The 26,934-nt window shown below is 48.3% G+C and overlaps 2 protein-coding genes across 3 annotated transcripts; one reads left to right on the forward strand and one right to left on the reverse strand.

The window, feature by feature from the left end:
• Positions 1–4,150: 4,150 nt before the first annotated feature.
• LOC123085039 (glucan endo-1,3-beta-glucosidase 4) lies at positions 4,151–9,422 on the forward strand. The gene is made up of 5 exons (XM_044506598.1): positions 4,151–4,445; positions 5,546–5,650; positions 7,739–8,659; positions 8,751–8,778; positions 8,870–9,422. The coding sequence occupies exons 2-5, from the start codon at positions 5,581–5,583 to the stop codon at positions 9,216–9,218; spliced, it is 1,368 nt and encodes a 455-aa protein (XP_044362533.1). The 5' UTR covers positions 4,151–4,445; positions 5,546–5,580; the 3' UTR covers positions 9,219–9,422.
• A 107-nt stretch (positions 9,423–9,529) lies between these two features.
• LOC123085040 (uncharacterized) lies at positions 9,530–13,896 on the reverse strand. Of its 2 annotated transcripts, none has more exons than XM_044506599.1 (2): positions 12,613–13,896; positions 9,530–9,877 (listed from the first exon to the last, which is right to left on the reverse strand). In XM_044506599.1, the coding sequence occupies exons 1-2, from the start codon at positions 13,226–13,228 to the stop codon at positions 9,792–9,794; spliced, it is 702 nt and encodes a 233-aa protein (XP_044362534.1). In that variant the 5' UTR covers positions 13,229–13,896; the 3' UTR covers positions 9,530–9,791. The 2 variants fall into 2 exon arrangements, with proteins under 2 accessions (XP_044362534.1, XP_044362535.1); XM_044506600.1 differs by having other exon boundaries at positions 9,551–9,877.
• Positions 13,897–26,934: the final 13,038 nt, after the last annotated feature.

The following is a 26,934-nucleotide window of genomic DNA, read 5'->3' on the forward strand; positions in this document are numbered from 1 at the left end:
TGGCTTCAGCAGCCGTGCTAAAATTTAACGCACGCGCGTAGCTTCAGCAGCCGCGTTAAAATGCAGCGCGTATCGCATGAACATTGCGTACATATTTTTAAATAAAAACGATACTAAATAAAATTCATAGATAAAAACGATACATATATATTTTACATAGTTTCACAGTATACATAGATAAAACTATGGTGCAACGACATAAAAAAAACTACTAGATAGTGCAACTACAACCTATTCTCAGTCGTCATCATCATCATCATCCTCGCTGGTCTGGTTCGAGGTATCGAGCCACATGTCGTCCCAACGAGGATCATTAGCCGAAAAGATCGACTGCCCACCATTTTCAATGATATCGCACTGCGATAGCGCCAGGGCCTTCTGCCGACGCCTCTCCAACCGATCCGCGCGGCGCTTTGCCGTCCTCTCTGCCCAGTAGGCTTGCTCGTTGGCGACGTTCTCCGGGTGGCGCCGGTGCCATTCCGCCATGCCTCGCTCGTCCTCCTCGGCGATGAGGAGGTGGCGCTGCCGCCGAGTCTGCTCCGCACGGCCCTCGTCCGTGATAAGACGAGGCGGAGGGGCGACGTCCTGCGCCTGCTGGCGCATGTACATGTCCTGGAAGTTCATCTGCGTGCGCGGCCTGTCTAGGCGCCATGCCGCCACGTCATACGCGCAGGCGGCGTCGTACGCGCAGTCTGGAAAGGTGCTGAGGTCGAGCCGGATGTCGCCGGACCGGATCTCGGCATAGTACCAGCCGTTGGGGCGCTGGCAGACGCAGCGGTAGCCCGACACTCCTCGGCGGCGCGGCATGGTGGCGCGTCGGTGACGGGGCGCTGGAGCGGTGAGGAAGCAAAGGAAGCTACGAGGAAGCGGGAGAGGTACATGTGGATAGCCGCGCGGCGAGCGTCGCAATTTATAGACGTGCCGAAAGCGGTGCGTCAAAAGTAGCGCGCGAGCTGCCGCGCCTTTTTCCGCGCGCGCAATCGTTTCCGGCGCGCGTTAGTTTTTCGTCCTCGTTGGAGCGCGTGAAAATGTCCTCGCGTACTAAAAACCCAGTTTATCGCGCGCGCGTCTTTTGACGCGGCTGTAGAAGATGCTCTTAGATGCAGCTGCACATGCTTTGGGTCGTAGAAAGCACGAAGAGCCAATATAACACGCTGATAAGATTATGGATCTGCTACGCAACTAGGCGTCCACTCAGCTCACTTAGCATGCCGTTGTTGTGCCGCCTGCGTCCCGCCTCAACACCGAGCATCGTCAAGCTCCGGCTTCATTTGACTTGTAAGGGTGTGACCAAATCTGTGCTCCCCTCCAAGACGCTTCATCGTGGGTCTTGGACGTCGGATGTATCCGCAACTGTTGGTTTGGCACACCCGTCTGATGTGGTGCTACAGTCCGCTCTGGTGGTTCAGACTGAGCATCTGCAAGGCTTGCTGGCGTGTGTTGGGAGCATTCTACGGCAAGTAAAGGTTGCTTTGAGCAGGCTTTTTTTGGGCCGACTATGTTGCAGACCTCTCTGATGGTGCATCATCTTGGTGAGGTCGGTGTTGGCTCCGTAGAGGATACTGGAGCAGAGCTATATGGTTGTTTCTCCCCTCGTCCTCATGTTCGGGACAACTCCCAATCCATGTCTGCCTTGATCCCTATGTCGTGGCTCTGGTGCTATAGATCGTGACCGAGCTTCTGGAGCTATGCCCGAGCCTTGCTTCGCCTTTGTCAATGGAGCATACGAAGGTGGACTCGGTGATGACCTCGTGCGAGGGGTATGATTTGCCTCTATCATGTCAACAACTCAAGGTGAACTCGCCTGGGCACTAGAATGTGGCTTTGGTGCGCACTCCACCCCCAATGTCACATTGGGGCTGTTTGGATTTCGTCCTGGCCAGCCCGACCAACACAGGGCGTGCCAATATTTTGGCGAGAGAAACGGCCGCCTCCGTTCCGCCAGCTCGTGGGCGTGGAATCTGAACAGCGAGCCAAAAAATTAGTAAGGCTCCCTAGATTTGGCCACTATCCAAACGAGTGCCCATGTTTCCAGTCAACGCCCATTTTTTGGCGTCGTAGCTCTTGGCTACCATCCAAATAGCCCCATTATCCTGATGCTTTTTTCGCAAAAGGTCTTTGTGACGTGTTTGTTAGCTTGGAGCCGCTAGCCCTGGATTTGTTAGGGCAATTGCTTGCCTCCTAACGGGGACGATGCAAAAGCAAGAAGGGGGGCGGGAGCGGGCGTACGTAAGGTTGGAGGACAATTAGGGGCAAAACCGAGAGAGGGAGCTGGGAACATACTTAAGGTTAGACGAAACGTTCTACCTGCAGTAGAGATAGAGAAGAGAAAAGAAGACTGGCTAAATACATATCAGAAGGCCGACGATAGCGCAGGTCGACCATCACAAGCGACCGATCCATCACCTCGCGCTTCGCTCTTCGCATCGCTTCAGTTGCTCGATCGGCCCCACAAGTTGTCCCTATCCTTCACCGGTCATCTCCTTCCTCACGTCAAATCCCTCTTCCCCATAAGGCTCCTCTTGAGAGATGTGCTCCCCTTCTACACCCCGCCCCATCCCTGCAGAGGGATCTCTTGGTGTGGCGGCACTCCAACATTAGCTGTGGTGCCCTTCCCCACATTCTCTCATCAAGCAGGATGTCCTCCCCCCCCCCCTCGCGGTTGCAGCATCAACACATACCTCATTGGCTCACAGCGGCACCACCATTCGGCTCATACCAACACTAGATGTTGTTCCAGCACTGTTGTGCTAGGGTTGCAGCCCCGCCGCCCGATTCCAACAACACCAGCCGCCGGCCCAATAGTGCCGCCGGTAGGTTCCAGCATTTGCCGTGCTGGGGTTGCAACACTCATGTAGGCCCTCATTCCAGCAACACCGGTCGTTGTTCCAGCAATGGCGTCGGCCAATTCCAGCAACGCTAGACGTCATTCCAACATTGGTATCGACCAATCGTAGCAACGCCCCCCCCCCCCTCCCCCACCGTTCCAACATCGGCGTCGGCTAGTTTCAGCAACGCCAACACCGTTCCAACATTGCCGCTGCCCTCGTTCCAGCAACACCAGCCGCCGTTCCAAAGTATGTTTTGGTGATCCGCATCGGAGTTGCCCTAGAGTACCCAGAGCGGTGTGTGGGCCCTATCGCGTAGCATGGGTGGCGAGGCGGCCAATCACGCACGAGATCGGTCAGCCGATTTGCAACGCTTTTTTTTTGTATCCTAAAGCCAGGAGAAAGGAGGGAATTTCCTTTTAGCCTTACCTTTTTCTTGGTGCAACTAGACGGAAAACCTTGGCGCTGGTGACACCGGAAAGCAGGGATGGTATGAGGATATCCACGAGTTGGCGTCACCAGACTGTGAAAGTAAGCCGGGATTGGCTAGCTAATTAATCAACAACACAGGCCATGCTAACATGCTTTGCTTTTGAGTCGGCTTAATCAAGAGCATAGGCCATGCTTTGCTTTTGAGTCGGCGTCGGATAAAGGAGGGATAGGGATTATTCGGCGGAGAGATAATAATAAATAAATAAAGAGAAGTAAGGGATCATGCATGTTTCGAGGGGCCGTTGGACGGCGGCGTGCGGAGGATGGGTCACCTGCCGTCGATTCGGTTTGACGAACTCGAAGCTGGGTTCGCACTCGCACCGTTGCGGTAGGCTGTCTCTCCGTAGGGTGAGTTTGGGTTTGAAGTTGCACCCAACACCACCACACGTCCACGTAAACTTTTTGAACGCGGTACAGACACAAGCGCTCATACATACGCGCATATATTCATCCCTATATACACACACGCATATCTTATTTCTATGAGCATCTTCAAAAAACTGAGCCGACATATCATCTTTAGATTTATTTCAGGATTGGTGGTGTGGCGAATGAGAACGCGCATCAAACAATCTTGATGTTTCGGCGACACGCGCAGCGACCGACGCCACGAATTAGAGGCTTCATCTTCATCCGACACTCGTTTAACGAACGGAATGACGGCGGACAACACACACACAAGCAAACTTAACCTGTCTCTTCTTTCCTCCTTTGCCGCGTGCAGTGCGTACGAGCCAGCCACACACGACACAAGTCGGCAAGCACTTTCTCTCGCGGCCTCGCCGCTGCACCGCCTTGGCATCTCTTGGTCGCGGCATCACCCAATCACAGTCAGCCGTGTGTGTGCACGTCAGCGTGATTGTGGTTGCATAGTGCGCGTATAAAAAAGGCCATGCGCTTGTGCTCACATGGTCAGGCATACATACATAGAGCCCCTAGCGAAGGCCTCTCCCCGCTGCCGACTGCAGGCTCTAAGAAACACGAGGAGCGGATCGATCCAGGGGACTAGTCTAGTTAACCGTTAACAACTTCTCGTTTCCACCATACACACAGTAGCTTTTCGTCCGGGAGAAGCAAGCATAGCAAGATCTGGCTAGCTTCTTGGGGCCGGCCAGCCGAGTTCAGGTATGTATGTGTGGCCATCGTCGCCAGTTCCTCCTTCACCGAATTGAGCTTGCCCTTTTTTCTTAAATTCTCTAGCTTGTTTTGAGATACGATTCCTTCTCTTTTAGCTTCACAATTAAGTTGAATTCAACCGCTTCCACATGCATATAGAAAGATTAGGTTAGATTAGATTGCCCGATTACTTTCCTCAAGAATATGTAAGCATGCAGCAGGGTAGCCAAATTAAGCTTAATAACGGTGCCAGGAAGAACCTCTCCAACCCAACAATTGTGTGTTTTTCCTTCTTCCATCCATCCATGGAGCTTACATACCTCAGCTACGAACAAAAATAGCAGGATATGTTCTTACCCAAGAGCAGCGTTTCCTTTCCATGAACCGCCCGTTTGCAGTATTACTCCAAAAGAAGCCGCTGTTAGCTAATTAATCAGGAGCTATAGCTAGATAAACCAGTTAACTAGTTACGCTAAATCGTGATGAGGCATGCTTGTCAGGATAGGGATAGTGTTAGGTGTACCCGTTTACCCACCAAATTGTGTTGCGCGGATGATATATAAACGTAACTGTCCTTGGACTATGCATGCAATCGTGGCCCTGTCAGATGTTGACGCTTTTGATGGAATCGGTTCATCGGTCGGTGTCACACGCGGCCGTAACAACAGTGACCAAAGTGTTCCACTCCATCTTCTTCTCCTCGATCAATTGTATTGTTTCCTTCTTTCCGTGTGGCGTCGTGTCCTGCTGTTGTAGGACTAGCGTTGCTGGTGGCGATCCGTCTGGAAGCATGCACGCATCATGGAGCTCGAATAATGCCGCAGGCCCGCGTATACCATGCCATGTTTTCCGGAAAATAATACTCCCTCCGTCTGAAAAAGCTTGTCCAAACCTTATTTCTCAAATGCATGTATGTAGCACTAACTTGATGCTGAATAAATTCATTTGAGGGGTAAGCTTTTTCGGACGGAGGGAATAACCACTCACGATAATTCATGGTCTTTCTGAAGTCTCCTTACGGCTGGAATATTACTTTTATGGACAGATTACAAAATTTCATTGTTTGCATAGGTATATGTTCTGACATATCTGCTCCAATGTTTGCATAGGTGTTTGCATCGTCGCACGCAGGAAGAGGCTCCAAATGTTGCGCGAGAGATGGCAGGGACGCGTTTTTACCCTCGTCCTTCTTCTTCTCTCCAACGCGGCGTCAGGTATGTGACTACGTTTGTGCTCCGGCTTCAGCACGGGGTTGCCGGTGCAGGGTTCCATTCTGGATCTCCTTTCTGTCGCCCAAGATTCGTTACTTAACTGGACATACGTTCCCGGACGTACGTACGTACGTAGAGCATCGTAGAAAGCAGGAAAGCATGACAGAAAGGATGTAACATGGCGGCACTACATGAGGTGGCGTCTTTTCCCAAAGACGCGACGGCACGGCACACAGACAGACAGAGTTCTATTTTCATTTTCGTTTTCTTGAAAGCGTGCAGCAGCACAAAGGGACTTTCTAAGCTGCGATGCTTGTGCGTTCCCCTTTCAAGACTCTTATCTTGCGTTGAGTCATGAGCAAAAAAGCAGAAGCAGACGCGACACGCGTACTACAAGAGCTAGCTCATCGGTTGTGGCCTCGTGTCCAAGAAACTGAATGATGCGCCTACCTAACTATCTTACGTACTACTCCTTCCGTTCTTTTTTTTAGGAAGGCCTGGCTAGCTTTATTAAAATTAAACAATGTTTACATCGTCTATGAGCTTACGAACAACACAAACACAGTCAAAAGGCTCATCCAACCAACTGAAAAAAGATTTATTACAGAAACAAAAATTAGCTAGTGCATGAGCTACTTGATTACAAAAACGATAACAATGCTTACAAATGACCTTCCCGATCAACGAACTAGTATCCACACATTCCATGAAGATTGCCGCCGATGAGTCCCACCATCTAGTTTGACCATTACAGAAGTTAATAACCTGTAGGGAGTCTGATTCCGCTTCCAACCGATTGAATCCAAGAGAATTAGCAAAAACTAGACCGTCTCTCATTACCAAAGCTTCTGTAGTGATCGCATCTGCAACGAAAGGGATAAATTTGCATTGTGCCGCCACAAAGTTTCCTCTAACATCCTGTAGTATGGCCGCTGTAGCCCCCGCACCTTCATCTGGAAAAAAGCTGCATCAACATTCAATTTAATAAATTGAGGGTCTGGCTTACTCCATTTTGCTTCAGCGAAACTAGGGGTGAGCGATGACGCCCTCTTATGATTGCTCGCAATGGATAGCACTGACAACGCCCATCTCCATTGTGGTGGAACCGATTCATTATGCGTTATTTGTCTCTGATCCACCATAGGTACCAACCTCCCACGGCTATAACCTGTTTGAAGTTCAAAGATGGATGCATAGCTACTTGTTGATCCGGCAGTGAGAGTATATATTCAAAGATGGCCGAACCTGATCTGTCAACATGTATCGCTTGGTCAATGATATGAGTTAACCCAAGATGGGACCATGCATTAGTGCACAAGAATAGCAGATGTCGGATGCCCTCGGCGCCTTGATGACAGATGGGGCATGCACCATTTGAACCAACATGCCTATTAGTAAGGATAGCTCGAAGCGGAATAATTCCTCGCAAAATTCTCCAACCAAAAATCTGCACTTTACGTGGACATTGCAGCTTCCAGAGAGTACTCCATACAGTCAAAGGGGTGGATCCACTTGGGCGCCCCATCATATTTGCATGCCGCCGAAAAGTATGCCTTCCGTTCTTAAATACATAAGTCTTCTTAAAGATTCCATTATAGACTACATACCAATGGCGTAGCCAGCCCAATAAACCAAGGTGGTCCATCAATAATTTCTATTTACATAAGTTTATTTATTTACAAAGAAATATTTTTTTACTACACTATATACAAGCTATGGGGAAATTCCAGGGTGGCCCATGGACCACCCTAGCCACCCTTTAGCTACCCCACTGTTACATATGGAGTAAAATGAATGAATCTACACTCTAAAATAGTCTATATACATCTGTATATAGTTTGTAGTGGAATCTCTAAAAGACTTATGTATTTAAGAAACGGAGGGATGTAAAAGCTTTTAACTTCAGTTATCCCTAATTATATTTGCCACTCAAGCACTGAACAGACTGAAACCTGAAGCCATGCGTGGCCGTAACGTGCAGCTAATACGAAGACGCTCCAATGATGCGGTCAAACGAGAAAAATCTTTACTACACACTGGCAGTCACTGGCAAGTGCCAACTGAACTCAAATTTACCTTGATGATGGGCAGGCACTTCTCTGAGGGACGACACGATGCTCCCCTCGGAGGCCGAGAATTCTCCGTCAGACTTGGCAAAACTCGTGCAGTCTAAGCAGACCAAGCAGGCGCGCGTGTGCGGCGGAGCAGACCACCGGCTGCTGCGATCCCTGGCCAACACCGGAGCGGAGGTCATGGTCACCGTCCCCAACTCGCGGCTGCACCACATGGCGGAGTTCAAGGAGGAGGCCCAGCTCTGGGTCGCCGCCAACGTGGCGCCGTTCCTCCCGGCGACCATGATCACGCACGTCCTGGCGGGAGACGACGTCCTGTCAAGCTCTCCCGGGGCCGCCTACTCGCTGGTCCCCGCCATGCTGAACCTCCACGCCGCGCTCGCCGCCGCCCGCCTCGACGGCCGCGTCAGGGTGTCCACCGCGCTGTCATCGGTCCCGCTCGCCCCGTCCTGGCACGCCGGCGTCGCGGGGCACCTCCTGCGGTTCCTCAGCGACACCGGCTCGCCGCTCTTCCTCAAGCGGGCCCGCGCACGGGAGGCCGCCGCCGCCGACGACGCGTACGCCGCGATGCGGGCGCTCGGCTTCTCGGGCGTCCCGCTGATCGCCGCGGAGCCCGAGGGGCTCGGCGGCGCGGTGGTGTACCGCGGCCACTTGCGTCATGCTGCCGGTGGGGGCGGCGGGAGGCGGTCGCTGGCGGCGGGGATGTTCTGCGTGGCGCTGCAGAACGCGGACCCGGCGGCGCTGCAGGCGGGGCTGAGCTGGGCGTGCGGGCAGGGCCAGGCCGACTGCTCGGCGATCCAGCCCGGCGGGGCCTGCTACAGGCAGAACAACCTGGCGGCGCTGGCCTCCTACGCCTACAACGACTACTACCAGAAGGGCGCCAGCACCGGCGCCACCTGCTCCTTCAACGGCACCGCCACCACCACCGCCACCGACCCCAGTAAGCGTGCAGTCTGGCACAGCTTCTTCCATCTCCTGTACCGCCATGGATGTATGTTCTCTGATTCTTTCATGGTGATCGCTCCTTGCAGGCTCGGGATCGTGCGTCTTCGCGGGAAGGTGAGCGTCATTTCTCGCGACACTCAGCATACTTTTGCTCCAAGATCATTTCACAAGTCTGACACGGTATCAATTTCGTGCATGCTTGCAGCACCATGGCAGGGGGCTCCAACTCGAGCGTGCCGAGCGCCAGCCCTCCGACGAGCCTCGCGCCTCCGGTCGGCTCCAGCCCTCCGTCCGACTTCGGGCCCCCTCCGACCGGCTTCGGCCCTCCCGCGGGTGGCTTCGGTCCGCCGTCTGGGTTCGGCCCACCGTCTGGCTTCGGTCCCCCGTCGGCGTTCGGCCCGCCGGGGAGCTTCAACGGGAGCGGGACCTTCGGGCCGAGCGGCACCCTCGAGCCTTACGGCACCGGATGCCGCCACGTCGCCTCTTTGGCCGCCTCCACTCTCCTGTCCGCCATTGTTCTTGCCGTCCTCGTCGCGTCGCCCGATCTGATGTAAATTATGTGAGTGTGTATTTGAATTAGCTAGAGAGATCACGCCCGTTCTTGTCGGGTGTCACCCTGTCGCCCTGACAACTCCATACTAGTAACATGTACTATTAGCAGCGTTGTAAAATATACTACAGCACAATCAGAACAATATCGATATACGATATACAGGCGAACATACCGATTAAATTGTCGACACAATTTGATGTACTCATTAGTAACGGATTAAATTGTTAGACAATTTGATGTAGTACTCATTAGCATACTCGCAGTCTTGAGCAAACTGAACTCTGTCCACTGTGTCCAACACATGCAGTTGTAGCAGTACCAGGTACAGAGATTGGCAGGCATACCACAAGATCGCAATCGCGTCGACTGGTTACATACTCTTAGTTAACCTACTGCTTGTGGTTGAACAAAACGCCATTAACGCACTCTCACTGTCTCTACCTTACCCGGCGAGCGCGATACTCATCGTCGGATCAAGGCACACAAGATAAACTCCGGGTTAATGCTAGATTGCCACACCGCTACTACAAGACCAACACGGCGGAATAGTCTGAGTTCGGCATCCGCATTAGCACTACTCTGACTTTGGTGACTCTGTGCTTGAGCTTGCAGCACAGCCTTGTTCCGGTGTCTCCTTCTCAGCCCCGCTGTTTCCAATGCCTGTCCAATATGGCAATATATCAAAATATGAAGTGTATTCAACTGTGGACATTAAACAGCATACGAATAAACAGGAACAGAAGGTAGGCCTTAGCATCGGCAACGCTCGGTGCATCGCTTGCAGGAAAAGCACGGTTAGGGAAACTGAGATGAAATATCAAAGCTTAAACCAAACCACATTGACAAAAGCATGTAAACAAAGAGAAGTGGGTGCTTAGAAAAATAAACTTAAAGCTCTAGAACAGTGTGTAGCTTCAGAACCTCACAAATTACCAAGTATAGCATATACCAAATCTCTACTAAAAACTCACGGTTGCAGTAGCAGCATTAAACTAACTTTACTCTGTGTATCTTCCGTCATATAAACGATCTTGTGATTGGCAGGGGGTCACATGGAACAGTATACAAAGGCAAAGTTCCACCATACAAACGCAACAGTGAAGGTTTCTTATAAGCTCCCTAAAGAGCTGCGGAACTCAGCCGCTACTGCATGAGGTATTCTATTTTACTAGTATAATTTAGTTGCCAACAAAGAAATGTAAGAAAAATAAATGTTCTTCTCTAGCTGCTCATTACCAAGGGGAGATTTTTAACAAAGAGAATTGACAGATTTTAAGATATTCCCAAGTTAATATGAGACACTAATTTTGCATGATCCAATGACGCATATCTACTGTTACCCCTTCATTGGTAAGGACCCATAAATGACTATTCCTCTGCAAACTGTAGTGATCTAAAACGTCTTATATTAGTTTATAGAGGGAGTATATTGTTATGCATATAAGAACGCAAATAGTATCACCATTAAAGCACAGTGGTAAGGAAAAACTAAATTATGATAATTCACAATTTTCAATTTTTATACTTTTCTCGTATTTGATTTCTGTATGGTATCGATTTAACCGTCTACGAGTGTATTGCCCTGATACATAATCACTTCCCTTGTTCTGTAAGTACATTTAACTTCTGCATGTTTACTAATAGGTTTCTGCTGCTGGGGAGTTAGTACCTGGAAGCCATAGTTATCCTGATTATATGTATACTAGTCATCAACCCGTGCAGGCGCACGGGCTAGCATTTTAAAAACATAAAATAAATATACATGAATAACATGTATTCCACGAAAAGTATGGTAATTTGAAATGTAAAAGAAGACTTACACCACTTTGAGATATTATTATCAAAACATGCAGAAGTTTCCAATGTTATCCATAGACCCTTTAAGATTAACTTAGGGAAGAAACTAATTATGTTTCCCCTTTCTTTCCCATCGCCACTTCACATGAAAAAGCAGAAACATATGCATGCAGGTTATAGTGTTAGGAATCCATCTACACCAAACCCAGTATTACCCTGCTTCAAGGGAAGGAGATTAAAAATGCAATTTCTAACCGATGAAGCCTTGAGCTTTTACCTACTTTCCCTCCTCAACTTACAGTGCTGAAATATCCATTAAAAAAGAAGACTATGTGTAAGGTACACAGGCTGCGTGCAGTGGTAATTTTTGGTGTCGTTTGATAATTTTGTGAGGAAACAGTCAATACTTTGAGATTGTGAAACCATAAAATTTCACATAATTAAAAAACATGTAACCATCCAATTTCTGTTTGATAAAGAATCAATGGTTAGGGTCATCGACTGTCAAATAAGAATTCAGAATAAAGATGTAGAGGTGCACGGATTGACAAACTACTGAATTAATGTCAAACACAAATAAAGAAAGGAAGTATTCTAAGCATCGATCTGAATTAAATAGGGTTTGGATCTCACATATAGGATTATGCATGTCTTACATATAGATGACGAGAAAAAAATGATCTATGGTCTCACTTGTCAGCTATATAAGTTTCAGAACAATGGTTTAATCCATACAGAAAAGTGGACAGCATAAGTCCTGCTTGACTTGACTAAATGTGTCTGAGATAAAACAATCTAAAGGTGAACTGGTAGCAATGTCCTGGTTTAAACTTGCATTCCCTCTACATTAGCTTGGCAAAAAAAAATTGCGGTGCAGTGCTTTCTAAGAGAGACCTGAAGGATTGGAGTATCACCAAAGAGCTAGCTATGGACAGGGGTGCGTGGAAGCTTGCTATCCATGTGCCAGAGCCATGAGTTGGTTGCGAGATCTTATGGGTTTCACCTCTAGCCTACCCCAACTTGTTTGGGACTAAAGGCTTTGTTGTTGTTGTTGTTGTTGTTGTTGCAGTGCTTTCTAAAATTCCATGATGCCTCAAGGATGCTACTCATGTATATCATAGTAAGATCCTTCCTTTACTAATCTAACTATCTTGAGATGGCTACTAGAAAATTATTCATATATTCCTGAGCTGAAAGGTAACAACTACCAAATTGTGTAAGCAAGAATAACAGATAACAATAATGAAGTATGCTACTCATGTATATCATAGTAAGATCCTTCCTTTACTAATCTAACTATCTTGAGATGGCTACTAGAAAATTATTCATATATTCCTGAGCTGAAAGGTAACAACTACCAAATTGTGTAAGCAAGAATAACAGATAACAATAATGAAGTATGCTACTCATGTATATCATAGTAAGATCCTTCCTTTACTAATCTAACTATCTTGAGATGGCTACTAGAAAATTATTCATATATTCCTGAGCTGAAAGGTAACAACTACCAAATTGTGTAAGCAAGAATAACAAATAACAATAATGAAGTACCAAGTATGGAGGGAAGTGGGAAAATAAGGATGCAGCACAAAGTTTACCACTTGATATTGTTGGTGTCAACAACAATGATGGTGGAAAGCTGCTATATGCGCGCGCATTGGGGATGCATGAATTTGAGGCAAACACCCTCTCAAGCTGGAATGTCCTGGCATCCAGCGAGAAAAAGGCTCGATCAAGCGATGAGCTTTGGCGCTGATATAGGAATAAGTGCCTCCCTGTTGAACTGATCAACACATACCCAGAATCCAGTGAGATTGTCCTCTCCAACTGCCACTGGATGGAACTCCCACAATTGTTTCGCCCGGTGGTATAGTTGAGGTATTTTGTGCCTTCGGTACGCACAAACATCCTGGACCTGCCTTCCCCTGCCTCCAAAATGGCTATATCCACACCGTGTAAATATCTCATCTCAGGTGGGGGTTCAGCAATGGAGAACTTCATCCTCCGGGAGTCAAGCACCAGAAACTTTTCCCTCCAATCTGTCACCCAATAGAAGAGCCCATAGGCGTATTGCCGCAAGGAGAACAGAGCCAACCCTGTGGACGATAGCAAGCCAGGTAATAAATCACTCCAGCTCAGGGACGAAATGGCTCGCCATTGCCCTGTGCTTGACGAGAAGACAATGGCAATCAGCTTAGCATTGCACTGTGCCATCCAGACCACGCTGAAAGACGTCTCTTCTGCCGCGGATGCCTCCTCGTCGCTGTCGCTTGGGGGAGCGAGGAAGGTCTCGCAGTAACGATGCGGTTTTATCCAGAGTGGACGCTTCACCGTAGCGGCTAGGTGGGCAGGGATTGGGGGAAGCAGGAGGTACCGACGGTACAAGGGGTCGCACACCACCAGCTCCGGGAAGACCAGTCTGTGCCTATTATCGATGTCGTGCTGGGGGGACTCTGTCGAGGAGGACGCGGCCGCTGAGGACGTCCTGGACGCGCCAATCGGTGGCGGGGGCGGGGAGGAAGGAGAAGGAGAAGTCGGCAGCTAGGGCCGCGGCGCCGGCTGCCGGCGCGGAGGGGTGAGGCGGGACCGCGGGGTAGAAGACCTTGCGTTCGTGGTCGAGGAGGCCGAGAAGGGGCGGAGCGTGGAGCTTGCGGTACTGCCGGAGGAAGGAGCGGTCGGCAATGAGGCGGCGGAAGGAGACGCAGGCGGCGGAGGCGCGGAGAAGGTCGGCTGGGTTGGGAATGCGGAGGAATATCTCCACCGATAGCTCGTCGGGGATTGGCAGCGAGGCCATTTCCTGGGGTCGAGGATGGGGCTCGCGCTCATCCGCCGCGCCGTCGACCATCGCGTCGCCGGAATCGGAAACCCTAGTTTTTGTTTGGTTTTGGTGAGAGAGAGTGTGAGTCCCGTGGGTGAGGATTTGAGGGAGAAGGATGTATGCACTTGTCGCAGCAATTTGGACATTTCGAGGCCCTTTCTGCAAATGACCCAACGGACGGAGGTGAGGTGCCTGCACAGTTCAATCCTGTCCCTTGCTTTCACATCAAACGGCCAAAATCTCTCCAAAGAAATTAACTTCATTGTACAGGATAGCTCAGTTTTCTTTTTCAGTTTGGGTCCGATTTTTTTTTTCGGGATGAAAGGGAGTTTTATTCCAAAATTATAGGGTTACAATCCCAAGCCAACTCCTCACAACATGGAAGACTCGAGTTCAATCATACCGCAGTACAACACTCGATACGGCTATAATGTGCCAAGAAATGTGATACCATATTCTTCTCTCTACCAATTTTACAAGGAACAAACTCCCTAACATCCAGGTGAGCCTTAATCTCAGCGTCAAGATGACTATAGGCTGATCTGGATAGTGTGTCACCGGTAAGAGTTGCCAATGCATTTGAAGAATCCGATTGAACCATCACCGACTTATTTGAATGTTGGATGGCCGAAGCCATGCCTTGCATGATTGCATGCATTTCTGCTTTAAGGGCGTCTTTACAATGAAAGATGTACCTATATGCCGCAAAAATCATAGAACCATCATCGTTCCGCAGTACCATTCCGGCAGAAGCGCGCCTGTCCCAGCTCGAAAAAGAATCATCAACAGAGAGGGCTACCCAACCAGCTGGAGGCCGAGGCCATGGTACAGGTGTTGACAACCGTTTACTACTCACCACACGGCTTCCTCCGAAATTGGCATCTTCCCTTTTTATTATTTCTTTCGTAGTAAAATTTCTTGCTAAATGAAGCGACTTGTAATAGCTATCCAAATAGTCAACTGTAGCATGAATCGAGGTCTCACCCTTTTCATGAGCCATGTCGTTCTGTAGCTGCCATATTTGCCAAATGGTCATAATCACTAAGTCCCTAGTATGTTCTGAACACTTTAATAGCAGTTGCAAGAGCCAATCCTTCCCTGAATCAATTAGTAGTGCATCATCAGGCAATGACCAAATCTTGCGTAGACCTTCCCAGACTTGCCGAGCATGCATGCATGTTATAATGGCATGAAAACTACTCTCTTTCTCCTTGCCACATACCGGACAAGAACAACATGCTGATATATGACGTTGAACCTTGCCCAAATTAGTAGCTAATGCCCCGCTCGCCGCCTTCCATGCTAATATGCGCATCTTTAAAGGTGCCCGAGACTTCCATATAGAATTCGAAATTGTCCGGTCGCCGTCCGGCCTGTTACTGCTAGCGCCACCAGCATGAATATCATCGTGTGATTCTGTAGCTAGCTTGTATGCTGATTTAACCGTGAAAATACCGTGAGGTTCAGAAAACCAGCCAATAAAATCTTGTCTATTCCTTGGAGAGGTACGAATTTCCAGAATCTCTATAACATCCATCGGCCAAAAGTGCTCCTCGATCCGCTCCACCATCCACGCTCCATTTGAGTCTAAGAAATCGGACGCTCGGTTAAACCGGCTGTTCCTTTTAGGGGTGATAGGACGAAAATCATATCGTCGAGGAATCCATGGATACCTCCATGTCCTCACCGATGCACCATCCCCAACCCTCCAAATAATACCCCTCTTAACAAGCTCTAGTCCATGCGCAATTCTCTTCCAAACCGCGGACGAATTTTCAGTAAATACTGTATCTAAGATGCTGTCATAAGGATAATATTTAGCTTTTAATATGTGTGCACATAGACTATCAGGGAACTCAATCAGTCTTCAAGCTTGCTTGGCTAGCAATGCTTGGTTAAAAGCGCGCATGTCCCTGAATCCCATGCCATCATTACTCTTCGGCAGCCTCAGTTTATCCCAACTTAGCCAAGCCATCTTCCTTTTGCCTCTTTCCACACCCCACCAATACTGCCTCATCAACTTAGTAAGATCATCACAAACGATACAGGTAAGCGGAAAACACTCATAACATATGTAGGGATTGCTTGTGCCACTGATTTATTAATATTTCCTTATTACCAGAGGACAAAAATTGCTCGCTCCAATCAACTAGTCTCTTCTTTAATCTTTCTTGAGTAGTTTCAAACCTCCCCTTATACATTCTCCCTTCTGGGACCGGCAACCCTAAATATTTGGGTTCGAAAGCTTCACTTGTTATCTCCAGAATACGTTTAACCTCCACCGACATCATCTCATTGCAATTACTAGAGAAGAGGATGGAACACTTTGAGGAGTTTATGAGTTGTCCTGTAGCTCGTGCGTAAGTGCTCAATAAACCTTTTACAATAGTTGCTTGCTGCTCAAATGCGTGAAAGAACAACAATGAATCATCTGCGAATAACAGGTGAGAGATCATAGGTGCCCGCCGACATACTTCCACTCCCATCAGCCCCTCCTCCGAAATAGCCTTGTTGACCAACAAAGACAAAGCATCAGCAACAAAAGAGAAAAAGAAATGGAGACAAGGATCACCTTGTCGGAGGCTGCGGGAGGGGATGAAGGGCTCCAATAATTTTTCATTCAACTTCACCGAATATTTCACTAACGTGACACACGCCATAATCCAAGAAATCCACTGTTGTGAGAATCCCCATTTACTAAGAGCCTTCTCAAGAAAAACCCAGTCCACCTGGTCGTAGGCCTTTGATAGGTCTAGTTTGTATGCGCAAAAAGCCGGTGAACTGGCTCCAAACTCTTGGATGAAATCCAAGCATTCAAATGCTATGATAGAATTATCTGTAATGAGCCTCCCTGGAATAAATGCACTTTGATTTTTCGAAATAAGTTCAGACAAAATAGGGTGTAGTCGGTTAACCAAACATTTTGAAACAATCTTATAAATCACATTACACGGACTAATCGGTCTAAAATCCTTTAGTTCTTTTGGGAATTGAACTTTAGGGATCAAGACGATGGCCGTGTCATTAACACCATTAGGCATCACTCTAGTAACAAAAAACTCCATTACTGCCGTAACAATTTCCTGTTTCAATATCGCCCAATTACACTGATAAAACCGCGCTGGAAATCCATCTGTTCCGGAGGATTTTAATGGCCCTATCTGAAAAAGTGCGTCTGAAATCTCCTTCTCTAAGAATGGAACGCATAACACATTGTTCATCTCATCCATCACTTTTTCCTCAATACATTCGATGACCACATCAGGAGAGAGAATTGGGTCTTTCGTGAACACTTCCTGGAAGTATGACCGCGTCATCAATTCCATCTTTGAGGGCGCAGTACACCAAGTGCCGTCCAGTTTGCACAGCCGCTGGATATAATTTCGCCTCGCTCGCCATACAGCTCGCCGGTGTAGATATTTGATGTTCCTTTATCCCTCTTTCAACCAAGTAATCCTTGAGCGTTGTAACCATAGCATCTCTTCTCGATACAAAAGCTCGTCAAGCTCGTTCATCTTCTGCCTTATAGTCTGCCTATCTGCATTCCTTTGTTGAAGACCAGCTAACTCGAACCACAGCCTTTCTATATCACGTATCACATGGCCAAAAAAATTACTACTCCATTCTTTGATATTCTTCATTAGTTCTTTCAAGGAGTTGGCCACCGCACCCAAGTTGCTTGTGGGTCTATTTCTTCTCCACGAACTAGCTACTACCTCCTGTAGCATTGGATCTCGCTCCCACATAATTTCGTAACGTTGTGCACCTCTTGGCCTTTCGGTCTGATTAACTTCACCGTTTTTGTAATTGCTGTCAAACGTTCACTGCATTGTTATTCTAATATTCCTTTAAAATTATATATTGGATAAACATTTCATACAAAATCTAAATCGAAAAGAAAAAAGAAAATGGAATGCCTAAGAGCATCTCCAATAGATGGTACATATGTAAAAATACCTAATTTTTGGATCGTCTGGGGCAAAAAACGTTGCTTCAACAGACGGTTCATATGCAAAAAAAAGGACCGCGGCCTCCTCGTGATGTAAAATACAACACCTCGCGATGCAAATATACATCACCAGATGCATCTGGTTCAAAACTAGCCGCCGCCCACGAACGCCCAACCGCCACTTCATTTCCTTTCCCGCCCGTCCGCCCGCCCGTGACCCTCCCGGCCATCGCCGCCCCCGCCGTCCGGCGCCACCATGTCCGATGTCGACGACCCCGCCGCCTTCTCCGTCGCCGCCGCAGCCGGTGGGCTGACCCACGTGGCCGCCACCGCTGCCGCCGCTGCCATCTCGCCCGCAACCGCGGCCATGCCGCCGCCCCCTGCCCGCGGGCTCGGATTGGTGCCACCTCGGCCGGTGGCCACCACGCAGGCGGCGAAGCCGGCGAAGGGACGAGGAGGCAGCGTCAAACGGCCGGCCAACCGCAGCCGCAACCCGGCCGGCAGTTCTACGCGGCCGGTGAAGGTCTCTAAGGCGGCCGCAGCGGCTCGGGGCGACGACTCACGGACGATGCGGCCGGCGGCCTCCTCCAGCAGCCACACATCCATTCCTCAACCTCCCCCGCCGCCACCACCAGCCGTGGAGGAAGATGTGGCCACGCCGACGGCCACCGCCTCCAACATGTTCGAGGAAATGTCGCAAAGGTATAAATTTTCCAGTTGTGCTCTCGTTTGTTGTTTCAAATTTTTTGTGTTCTTGATTGTTTGTGCGTGCAATTGTAGTGTTGATGATGAAGATTTCATGCACGCAACAAATGTGGCAAATGATGATTACATATATGAGTCACAAGAATATGAAACCCAATATGATGATGACAATCTTGATGTGGACGATGAGGGCTTCATTGTCAAGGGAAGAAGTGGAAATTATAGCACCGCGGATGATGTGCCGATATGCACCGCTTGGAAGAAAATCTCTCAAGATGCAAGCGTTGGAAGCGACCAAACGGTGAGCACCTATTGGAAACGCATCAAGGAGTATTTTGATGAGCGCAACACAAGTGGTATCTTCCGTTTGAGCGACTCTCTACACCAACGTTGGTCCACCATCAACGCCGAATGCTCAAAGTGGGCCGGTTGCTTGTCAAACGTTGCTCGCATGAACCCAAGTGGTTGCGGTGATAGTGATTTGGTAAATATTTCCTCTTCGTCCGTGCTTTGTCAACTATTTCCTCTTTGTCCAACATGTTGATGATGATATGTTTTATTGTAGAAAATCATTGCACAAGGATTCTTTCGGGAGAGGAACGTGAAAGGCGAGAAGAAGAAAAGGAAAGGAAAACCTTTCACTTTTCATCATTGCTACAAAGAGCTCAAGGATGTGGAGAAGTGGGAAACTAGAGAGACTTTTGAATTGTCGAAGAAGAAGAGTGTGTTGGTTGAGGATGAAGAAGATGTCACCATTGAGGAGACGAGCCCCACTCCTCACTCCGCGACAAAATCTTATAGGCCCGATGGAAACAAGAAAGCGAAGGGAACCAAGGCCGGAGACAATGATCTCAAGGAAGGATTTGATGCCATTGTCATGGCAAGGAAAGAGTATGCCGAAGAGAAAAGAATGTTGAAGCTCAAGGAAATAGAGGAGAGGAGTGAGGCCGAGCGGAGAAGGGCGGCGGCCGAGGAGAAGAGGGCGGCAGCCGAGGAGAGGTTGGCCGCGGCCGAGGAGAGGAAGGTGGACCTAGAGGAGAAGAAGGTCGCGGCCGACGAGAGGAAGATGGTAGAAGAGAGGACACTCAGGTTTATGTTTATGGACACATCAACTCTTAATGCCAAGGCAAAGGCATATGTTGAACTTTGTCGCGATGAAATGCTCATGAAGAAGCAAATGCTCATGAGGCAAATGATGATGGGAGGAGGCATGGGAGGTGCCATGGGAGGAGGCATGGGAGATGCCATGGGTGGTGCCATAGGTGGTTACATGAACATGATTGGAGGTTCCATGAGTGGTGCATTTGGCGGAAACATGGGAGGTGGCTTCGGTGGCAACATGGAAGGTGGCTTTGGCGGCATGGGAGGTGCTTTTGGCGGCAACATGATGGGTGCACTACAAAAAAATACACTTCCGTGATGACACATGTTTGTCACAGTAGGTCGCCTTTTTTGTCATGCATGTACATCCATGACAAATTTATGACAGAATCAAGATAGTCATACCTGTGTTGTCATAGAAGTGTTCCATGACATTACCAAAATTATCATAACGGAAGTGTCCACTTCCATGACGATAAATCACGCGTCACAGAAGTGCTTTCGTCAAGGGTGACCGACGCATGGCATCAACCGTAACGGAACGCCGTTAAGCTATCAGGTCGGGTTTTGGATCCGATAACCCGTTAACAGCCCCGACCAATGGGAAGTTTCCACGTGTAAAATTCTTATTGGCCGGACGAAACACGTGTTAGCTCATAAGTGGGTCAGATACGCGCCTATGATACGTCGACGCGTGGCACGGCCCAACAGAGGCCCATTCCTGTGAAAAGGCCGGCCCGTTTGACTTGGTCAAAAGGTGGCGGGCCGGCCCATGTAAAGCCTGTTAACGGCCTGTTCGAATATAGCCCAATTACAGCCCACTAACCCAAGGCCCGTTATGCCCTATTCGAATTAGGCCCAGTAGCGTCATCTGGGCCATCCAATATGATTCCAGCCCGTTTTCACTTCTGGCCCATGTATGGCCCATGACATCTTTCGGCCCATATGAGGCGCTATGTAACTCTTGGCCTATTAACGGCCCGTGGTGAAACTGGCCCGTAATAAACAGTGTATCACTTTACACCCATTAACGGCCCGTGGTGAAACTGGCCCGTAATGAACAGTGTATCACTTTATACCCATTAAAGGCCCGTTATTCCGTTGGGCCGTTTCCAGCCCATGTTATCTTTCAGCCTTCTCAGAGCCCATTTATTCTTGGGCTCATTTCCAGCATTCGTTTACTTACGGCCCTTTACTGTCATTTTCTGCTTGTGGGCCAAATTCGGCCGGTGGTTACAGTCGGCCCGTTTGTGGTCCGTTAATACGTTGGGCCATTTTCATAGCGTCATCAAATACGGCCTATTAACGATGGCTCGTTATGGTCGGCCCATGAGCGGACGATTCCAACTCTAGCCCGTTTACGACCATAATGTGGCCTATTATTGGCCCATGTTTGGCCAATCGATCATACGGCCCGTATAAGGCCCATTGATGATACGACTCGTAGAAGGCCCATTGTTTCTACGGCCCGTAGAAGGCCTACTGTTTCTACGGCCCGTAGAAGGCCCACTATTTCTACGGCCCGTAGGAGGCCCAGTGTCACTACAGTAAATATTAGCCCATGGTTATTGTGGCCTAGTTCTCAAAAATAGGTTATTGCAGCCACTAGTTAACTGCAGAAAAAGAACTGCACTGACTACAAGCAAACAAATAAACAAGACAGCAAGGAAATAAATAAGCAAGCAACTAACGCTAGGCTATCACGGCTATTACACATATTACATCCACTGGGCATCAAAGTTCGCCACCAGTGCAAATATAGGGAACAAAGCAGCATATCATATACACTGGCCGTCAAAATTGGCCACCAGTGCAAAAAAACACGACAGCAAAACAAGAGCATAACTGAAACAACTTCAGAAGAGCTCAAGAAACGTTATCCTGGGTATCCACCATGCTGGCAATAAGCTTAGCAAGCTGATTAGCTTTGTCCTGTTTGGCGCTAAAATCCTCCAACACTTGCTGTTGCACCAGAAAGTATGCATCTGAATGCTCCAGGGACTTCTGTAGTCCTTCCGCTTCTTGTCGCAGCACAGCTGATCGATATCTTTCAGCTTGTAGTGGAGACTCAAGAAACCGAACTGATTCAGACAGTGAGTTTGAATAGCTTGTGCAAGCGGTAGTGGCCAGTAACTCCAACACTAAACCAAGACAGGATGTGTCACTATCCTGAACCTTATCTGCATTACTTCCTTTACCGTTGCTTAAAAAGGCACTCTTCCCCAATATTCTGTCAGCATTCTAAAAGAAGAAACAAGCAGACACATAACAAGTTTAGCATGTACTAGTATATCAAACTCATTTCGATGAACCAGTTCATTAGTAAAGTGGACAGGATTAAACTACCAAGTCTTCTATTGCCAAGTACTAGTACATAATAAAAGCATCAAACAAACATATATCTATGTCCTATGGTAGCAATGGAATCTTTAAATTAGAACAGTTGTTCTTCAGGTTTAGGCACTTGTTCTACATGAACAGAGTACAGTAAGACGCAAGAATATAATACTTAAAAATAGAAAATGAGCTCATAGACCTTACCACATTCTTGGTTCGGGACCAGTACAGAACAAGGCGTTCCCAGTCATCGTCCAGTAAATGTGTCTCAGGAGAACATAAGGGAATTTGATGAGTTTCTTTGCCGGTGAAGTACGTTTTCTTTAGGTAATTCCGATACTGCCACCAAGCATTCTGGAAGATAGCAGAGGTATTAGCACAGGTTACCTCATCCCGAGTTTCCAAATTGGTCCTTCTCTATAGAGAAAAATGGGAAAATTTGCTGTATTATAACCATCACGGAGGTAGGATGTATGGGACGAAGCAAAGTAATTGCCATGAATAACATTAATTACACATAACTCCTGGACAAACACCTGCAACTGGCATTTTCCTTCATCTTCAGTATAATATTTCCAAGATGGGAAGATACGCACATACGATTTAACAACATCAAATGCGATAGATGCTAAACTACGACTAGCTGGTTGTGCTTCCTCCACGGGAATAGGCGTACTAACTGGTGGAGTTGGGGTTCGCCGTGATAGTACTGGCCCTTTGGGTACTGGAGCTGTCTTACTAACTGCTCTTGTTTGGGAGCTCTGTGGTGGAGATGGTGTTGTGTCAATAGGAACTGGGTTACTATCGGCTAGGGTTGGGGTTAGATTGGGTGAAGTTGGTTCTCTGTCCATCGTAGTAGGGGTACAATCTGCGAGGGTTTGGGTTATGTGTGGTAGGGCTGGTTCTTGTGCAAGTACAACAGGGTGCTATCTCCACCAAGAGGTAGCACTGTTTTATTTGAAGACCGTGTTTTTAGTCCGCTAGATACTGGCATCACCCGCTCCAATTCAAATGGCTGAAAAACAGGAAACATAGTTGAATGTACATACATTGTATGAGAGACAGATGCAATAGATAGTGTGGAAAAAAGAGGGCATGAAATAGTTGACATGTATATTGTTTAACTAAAACGGATAGCATGACATAATTTCACATATATGATGTCTATCTAAACTGGATAGCATAGCATAACATAATTCAAAGATATGATGAATAACTAAACAGGATCGCATGACATAATTCACCTACATGTTATCTAAGTAATCATGATCGCATCATTTAATTCACATATGTGATTTATATGCTAAACAGAGGGCATTCGATATGATGTCTGAACTAAGAACATGGTGTTGAATATTGTGTATATGATGTCTAAACTATGCAATGCAAGACACCGTATGCATGATATGAGCAGTATAACCGTGCCAAGTTAGAGCATACACCTCAGTGGGGGAATAGGACTGGTCATCTGTCTCTGAATCCATCTCTGAGGAGCTATCGGGACCCAACAAGAGATCTGCTTCGACAGGTAGCACTGTCTGCTCTGAAGGCCTTGTTTTCACTCCAGATTTTTCCATCTCCCACCCAAATGGCTGATTCACAGGAAGAGTAGTTTAATGTACAAACATTGTCGACAAATGGAAATGTAATGAAGAAAAGGATGGGCAAGATATCATTCAAATATATGATGCCTGGTTAAACAGGATGGCATTGCACATTTCACATATATTATGGCTGGCTAAAAGACATGAGACTGCATAATTCCCATATATGATATAGAAACTAAACAGGTGGCATTACAGAACATGTCTAAACTAAGCAGATGACATATATGATGTCAAAAGTAGGCACTGCAAGGCAACATATGCATGATATGACTAACATCATCATGCCAAGGTAGAGCAAACACCTTGGGGGGTAAATAGGAGTGGTCAGCGGCGTCCGAATCTGCCTCAGAACAGATATCTTCCTCTGGATTACAATCTGGAGAGGGGTGGGGAGGGTTTTCCATTGAACCCACCATGGAGCGATGTCTGCATGACATTGTATTGCTGCGCAAAACTCTTCACTTTTTCTCTACACGTTCAGCATGACTGTGTACAATATCTGACATGCATACGAAAAAATATGGTGAGATTATGTAAGGAGAGCATGCAGAAATTTAGAGTGATGGTAACAACCAGTGGATCGATGTTTTATCGTGGAACCAAAATAGCCCTAATAGATCGACGTGAATGTATAGTAATAAGTGATGCAACAAGTGTACAACCTCTTTGCCGTAGCCGTGTCGACCTCAGCATCATTGGGTTGGTCGTTGAAGCAGTTGAGGCAGAGGTGGCTGTCGGAGGTGTGGAGGAAGATCTGAGGAATCTGTAGACGGCGTCCAGGGCACTGCTCTGTTGTGATGGATCGTTCTATCGTTGGAGCAGCTCCGGTGAGCCGTAAGACGTCAAGGCTGAAGCAGCATAAGACGTACATCGTCAATCTCAAGTGGGATTCTAATAGCATCTCCAATAGATGATGTAAAATGGATGTAAAATTAACATCACCAAAAACCACCTGACTACAACAGATGATGTAAAAACTGTTAACTCTGAACTTAACTGTCGAAACTGAAATTTACTATGGAATCTGAATGCTACTGTCGAAACTGAACGCAATGGTAGCAGAGAGGCACTTGACATGTAGTTTAGGGAGGGCCTGCAGTTCATCTTCAACCTACACCCCCCTGAGCCGCCAGCCACCACCGGCCCCAGCACCGCCTCGCCGCCCCGAAACAACTCGCCACCGCCGCCCCGGCCAGCCCTCTAGGCCCCCCGCCCCCACCCTGAACCCTAAGATAGATAGTGGGGTACCTCTCCGGCGAGCCCCCGTCCCCATTACGGGTGGTTCTTCCTTAACTCCGGCGAGCCCCCCCTCCCCCCAACCCCTGAAAATCGACTGACCCAAAAGTCGATTCAGTCGACTGAAGTGTGGCTTAATCGGAGCAGAGCAGCAGCACGAGCGAGGGGGAGAGCAGCAGGAGCAGCTGGGCGAGTGAGCGATCGAGCGAGAGCCGAAGCAGCAGCAGTAGATCCGGCTAGTATGGCCGCCGCCGCCGAAGGGGCCTCGCACTAGGGGAGAGCTGTTGGAAATATGCCCTAGAGGCAATAATAAATTAGTTATTATATCATATTTCATTGTTCATGATAATCGTTTATTATCCATTGTATTGATAGGAAACTCAGATACATGTGTGGATACATAGACAACACCATGTCCCTAGTAAGCCTCTAGTTGACTAGCTCGTTGATCAATAGATGGTTATAGTTTCTTGACCATGGACATTGGATGTCGTTGATAACGGGATCACATCATTAGGAGAATGATGTGATGGACAAGACCCAATCCTAAGCCTAGCACAAGATCGTGTAGTTCGTATGCTAAAGCTTTTCTAATGTCAAGTATCATTTCCTTAGACCATGAGATTGTGCAACTCCCAGATACCGTAGGAGTGCTTTGGGTGTGCCAAACGTCACAACGTAACTGGGTGGCTATAAAGGTACACTACAGGTATCTCCGAAAGTGTCTGTTGGGTTGGCACGAATCGAGACGGGGATTTGTCACTCCGTGTAAACGGAGAGGTATCTCTGGGCCCACTCGGTAGGACATCATCATAATGTGCATAATGTGACCAAGGAGTTTATCATGGGATGATGTGTTACGGAACGAGTAAAGAGACTTGCCGGTAACGAGATTGAACAAGGTATCGGGATATCGATGATCGAATCTCGGGCAAGTACAATACAGCTGGACAAAGGGAATTGAATACGGAATTGATTGAATCCTCGACATCGTGGTTCATCCGATGAGATCATCATGGAACATGTGGGAGCCAACATGGGTATCCAGATCCCACTGTTGGTTATTGGCCGGAGAGTTGTCTCGGTCATGTCTGCATGGTTCCCGAACCCGTAGGGTCTACACACTTAAGGTTCGATGATGCTAGGGTTATAGGGAAAGTATGTACGTGGTCACCGAATGTTGTTCGGAGTCCCGGATGAGATCCTGGACGTCACGAGGAGTTCCGGAATGGTCCGAAGGTAAAGATTTATATATGGGAAGTCATCATACGGTCACCGGAATAATTCGGGGGGTTACCGGTATTGTACCGGGACCACTAGAGGGGTTCCGAGGGTCCACCGGGAGGGTCCACCTACCCCGGACGGCCCTATGGGCTGTGTGTGGAGAGGGACCAGCCCCTTAGTGGGCCAGGAGCCTCCCCCCTAGGGCCCATGCGCCTAGGGTTTGGGGGAATCCTAAAGGGGGGGGGGCGCCCCCTTGCCTTGGGGGGCAAGGCAACCCCCCTGGCCGCCGCCCCTCCTCAGATTGGATCTGAGGGGGCCGGCCCCCTCTCCCTTGCCCCTATATATATGTGGGGGGTGGGAGGGCAGCCGCACCCCAAGTTCTGGCGCAACCCTCCCCCTCTCCCAAGTCCTCCTATTCTTCCGCAGGTGCTTGGCGAAGCCCTGCAGGATTGCCACGCTCCTCCTTCACCACCATGCCGTCGTGCTGCTGCTGGATGGAGTCTTCCCCAACCTCTCCTTCTCCCCTTGCTGGATCAAGGCGTAGGAGACGTCACCGTGCTGCACGTGTGTTGAACGCAAAGGCGCCGTGGTTCGGCACTTAGATCGGAATCAACCGCGATCTGAATTGCTACGAGTACGACTCCTTCATCCGCGTTCTTGCAACGCTTCCGCTTAGCGATCTACAAGGGTATGTAGATTCACTCTCCTTCCCCTCGTCGCTAGATTACTCCATAGATTGATCTTGGTGATGCGTAGAAAATTTTAAATTTCTGCTACGATCCCCAACGGTGGTATCAGAGCTAGGTATATGCATAGTTTCTATGCACGAGTAGAACACAAAGCAGTTGTGGGCGTCGATATTGTCAATTTACTTTCTGTTACTAGTCTTATCTTGATTTGGCGACATCATGGGATGAAGCGGCCCGGACCGACCTTACACGTA

The sequence above is a fragment of the Triticum aestivum genome, chromosome 4A (genome assembly GCF_018294505.1).
Source record: "Triticum aestivum cultivar Chinese Spring chromosome 4A, IWGSC CS RefSeq v2.1, whole genome shotgun sequence".
Classification (NCBI taxonomy): Eukaryota; Viridiplantae; Streptophyta; class Magnoliopsida; order Poales; family Poaceae; genus Triticum; species Triticum aestivum.

Coding starts and splice junctions, on each gene's coding strand:
- LOC123085040 (XM_044506599.1), bottom strand. CDS start 13,228: ATGGCACAGTGCAATGCTAAGCTGATTGCCATTGTCTTCTCGTCAAGC. Junction 9,878..12,612: donor GACACCAACAATATCAAGTG/GTAAACTTTGTG, acceptor CATATTGGACAG/GCATTGGAAACAGCGGGGCT.
- LOC123085039 (XM_044506598.1), top strand. CDS start 5,581: ATGTTGCGCGAGAGATGGCAGGGACGCGTTTTTACCCTCGTCCTTCTT. Junction 5,651..7,738: donor TCTCTCCAACGCGGCGTCAG/GTATGTGACTAC, acceptor GATGATGGGCAG/GCACTTCTCTGAGGGACGAC. Junction 8,660..8,750: donor CACCACCGCCACCGACCCCA/GTAAGCGTGCAG, acceptor CGCTCCTTGCAG/GCTCGGGATCGTGCGTCTTC.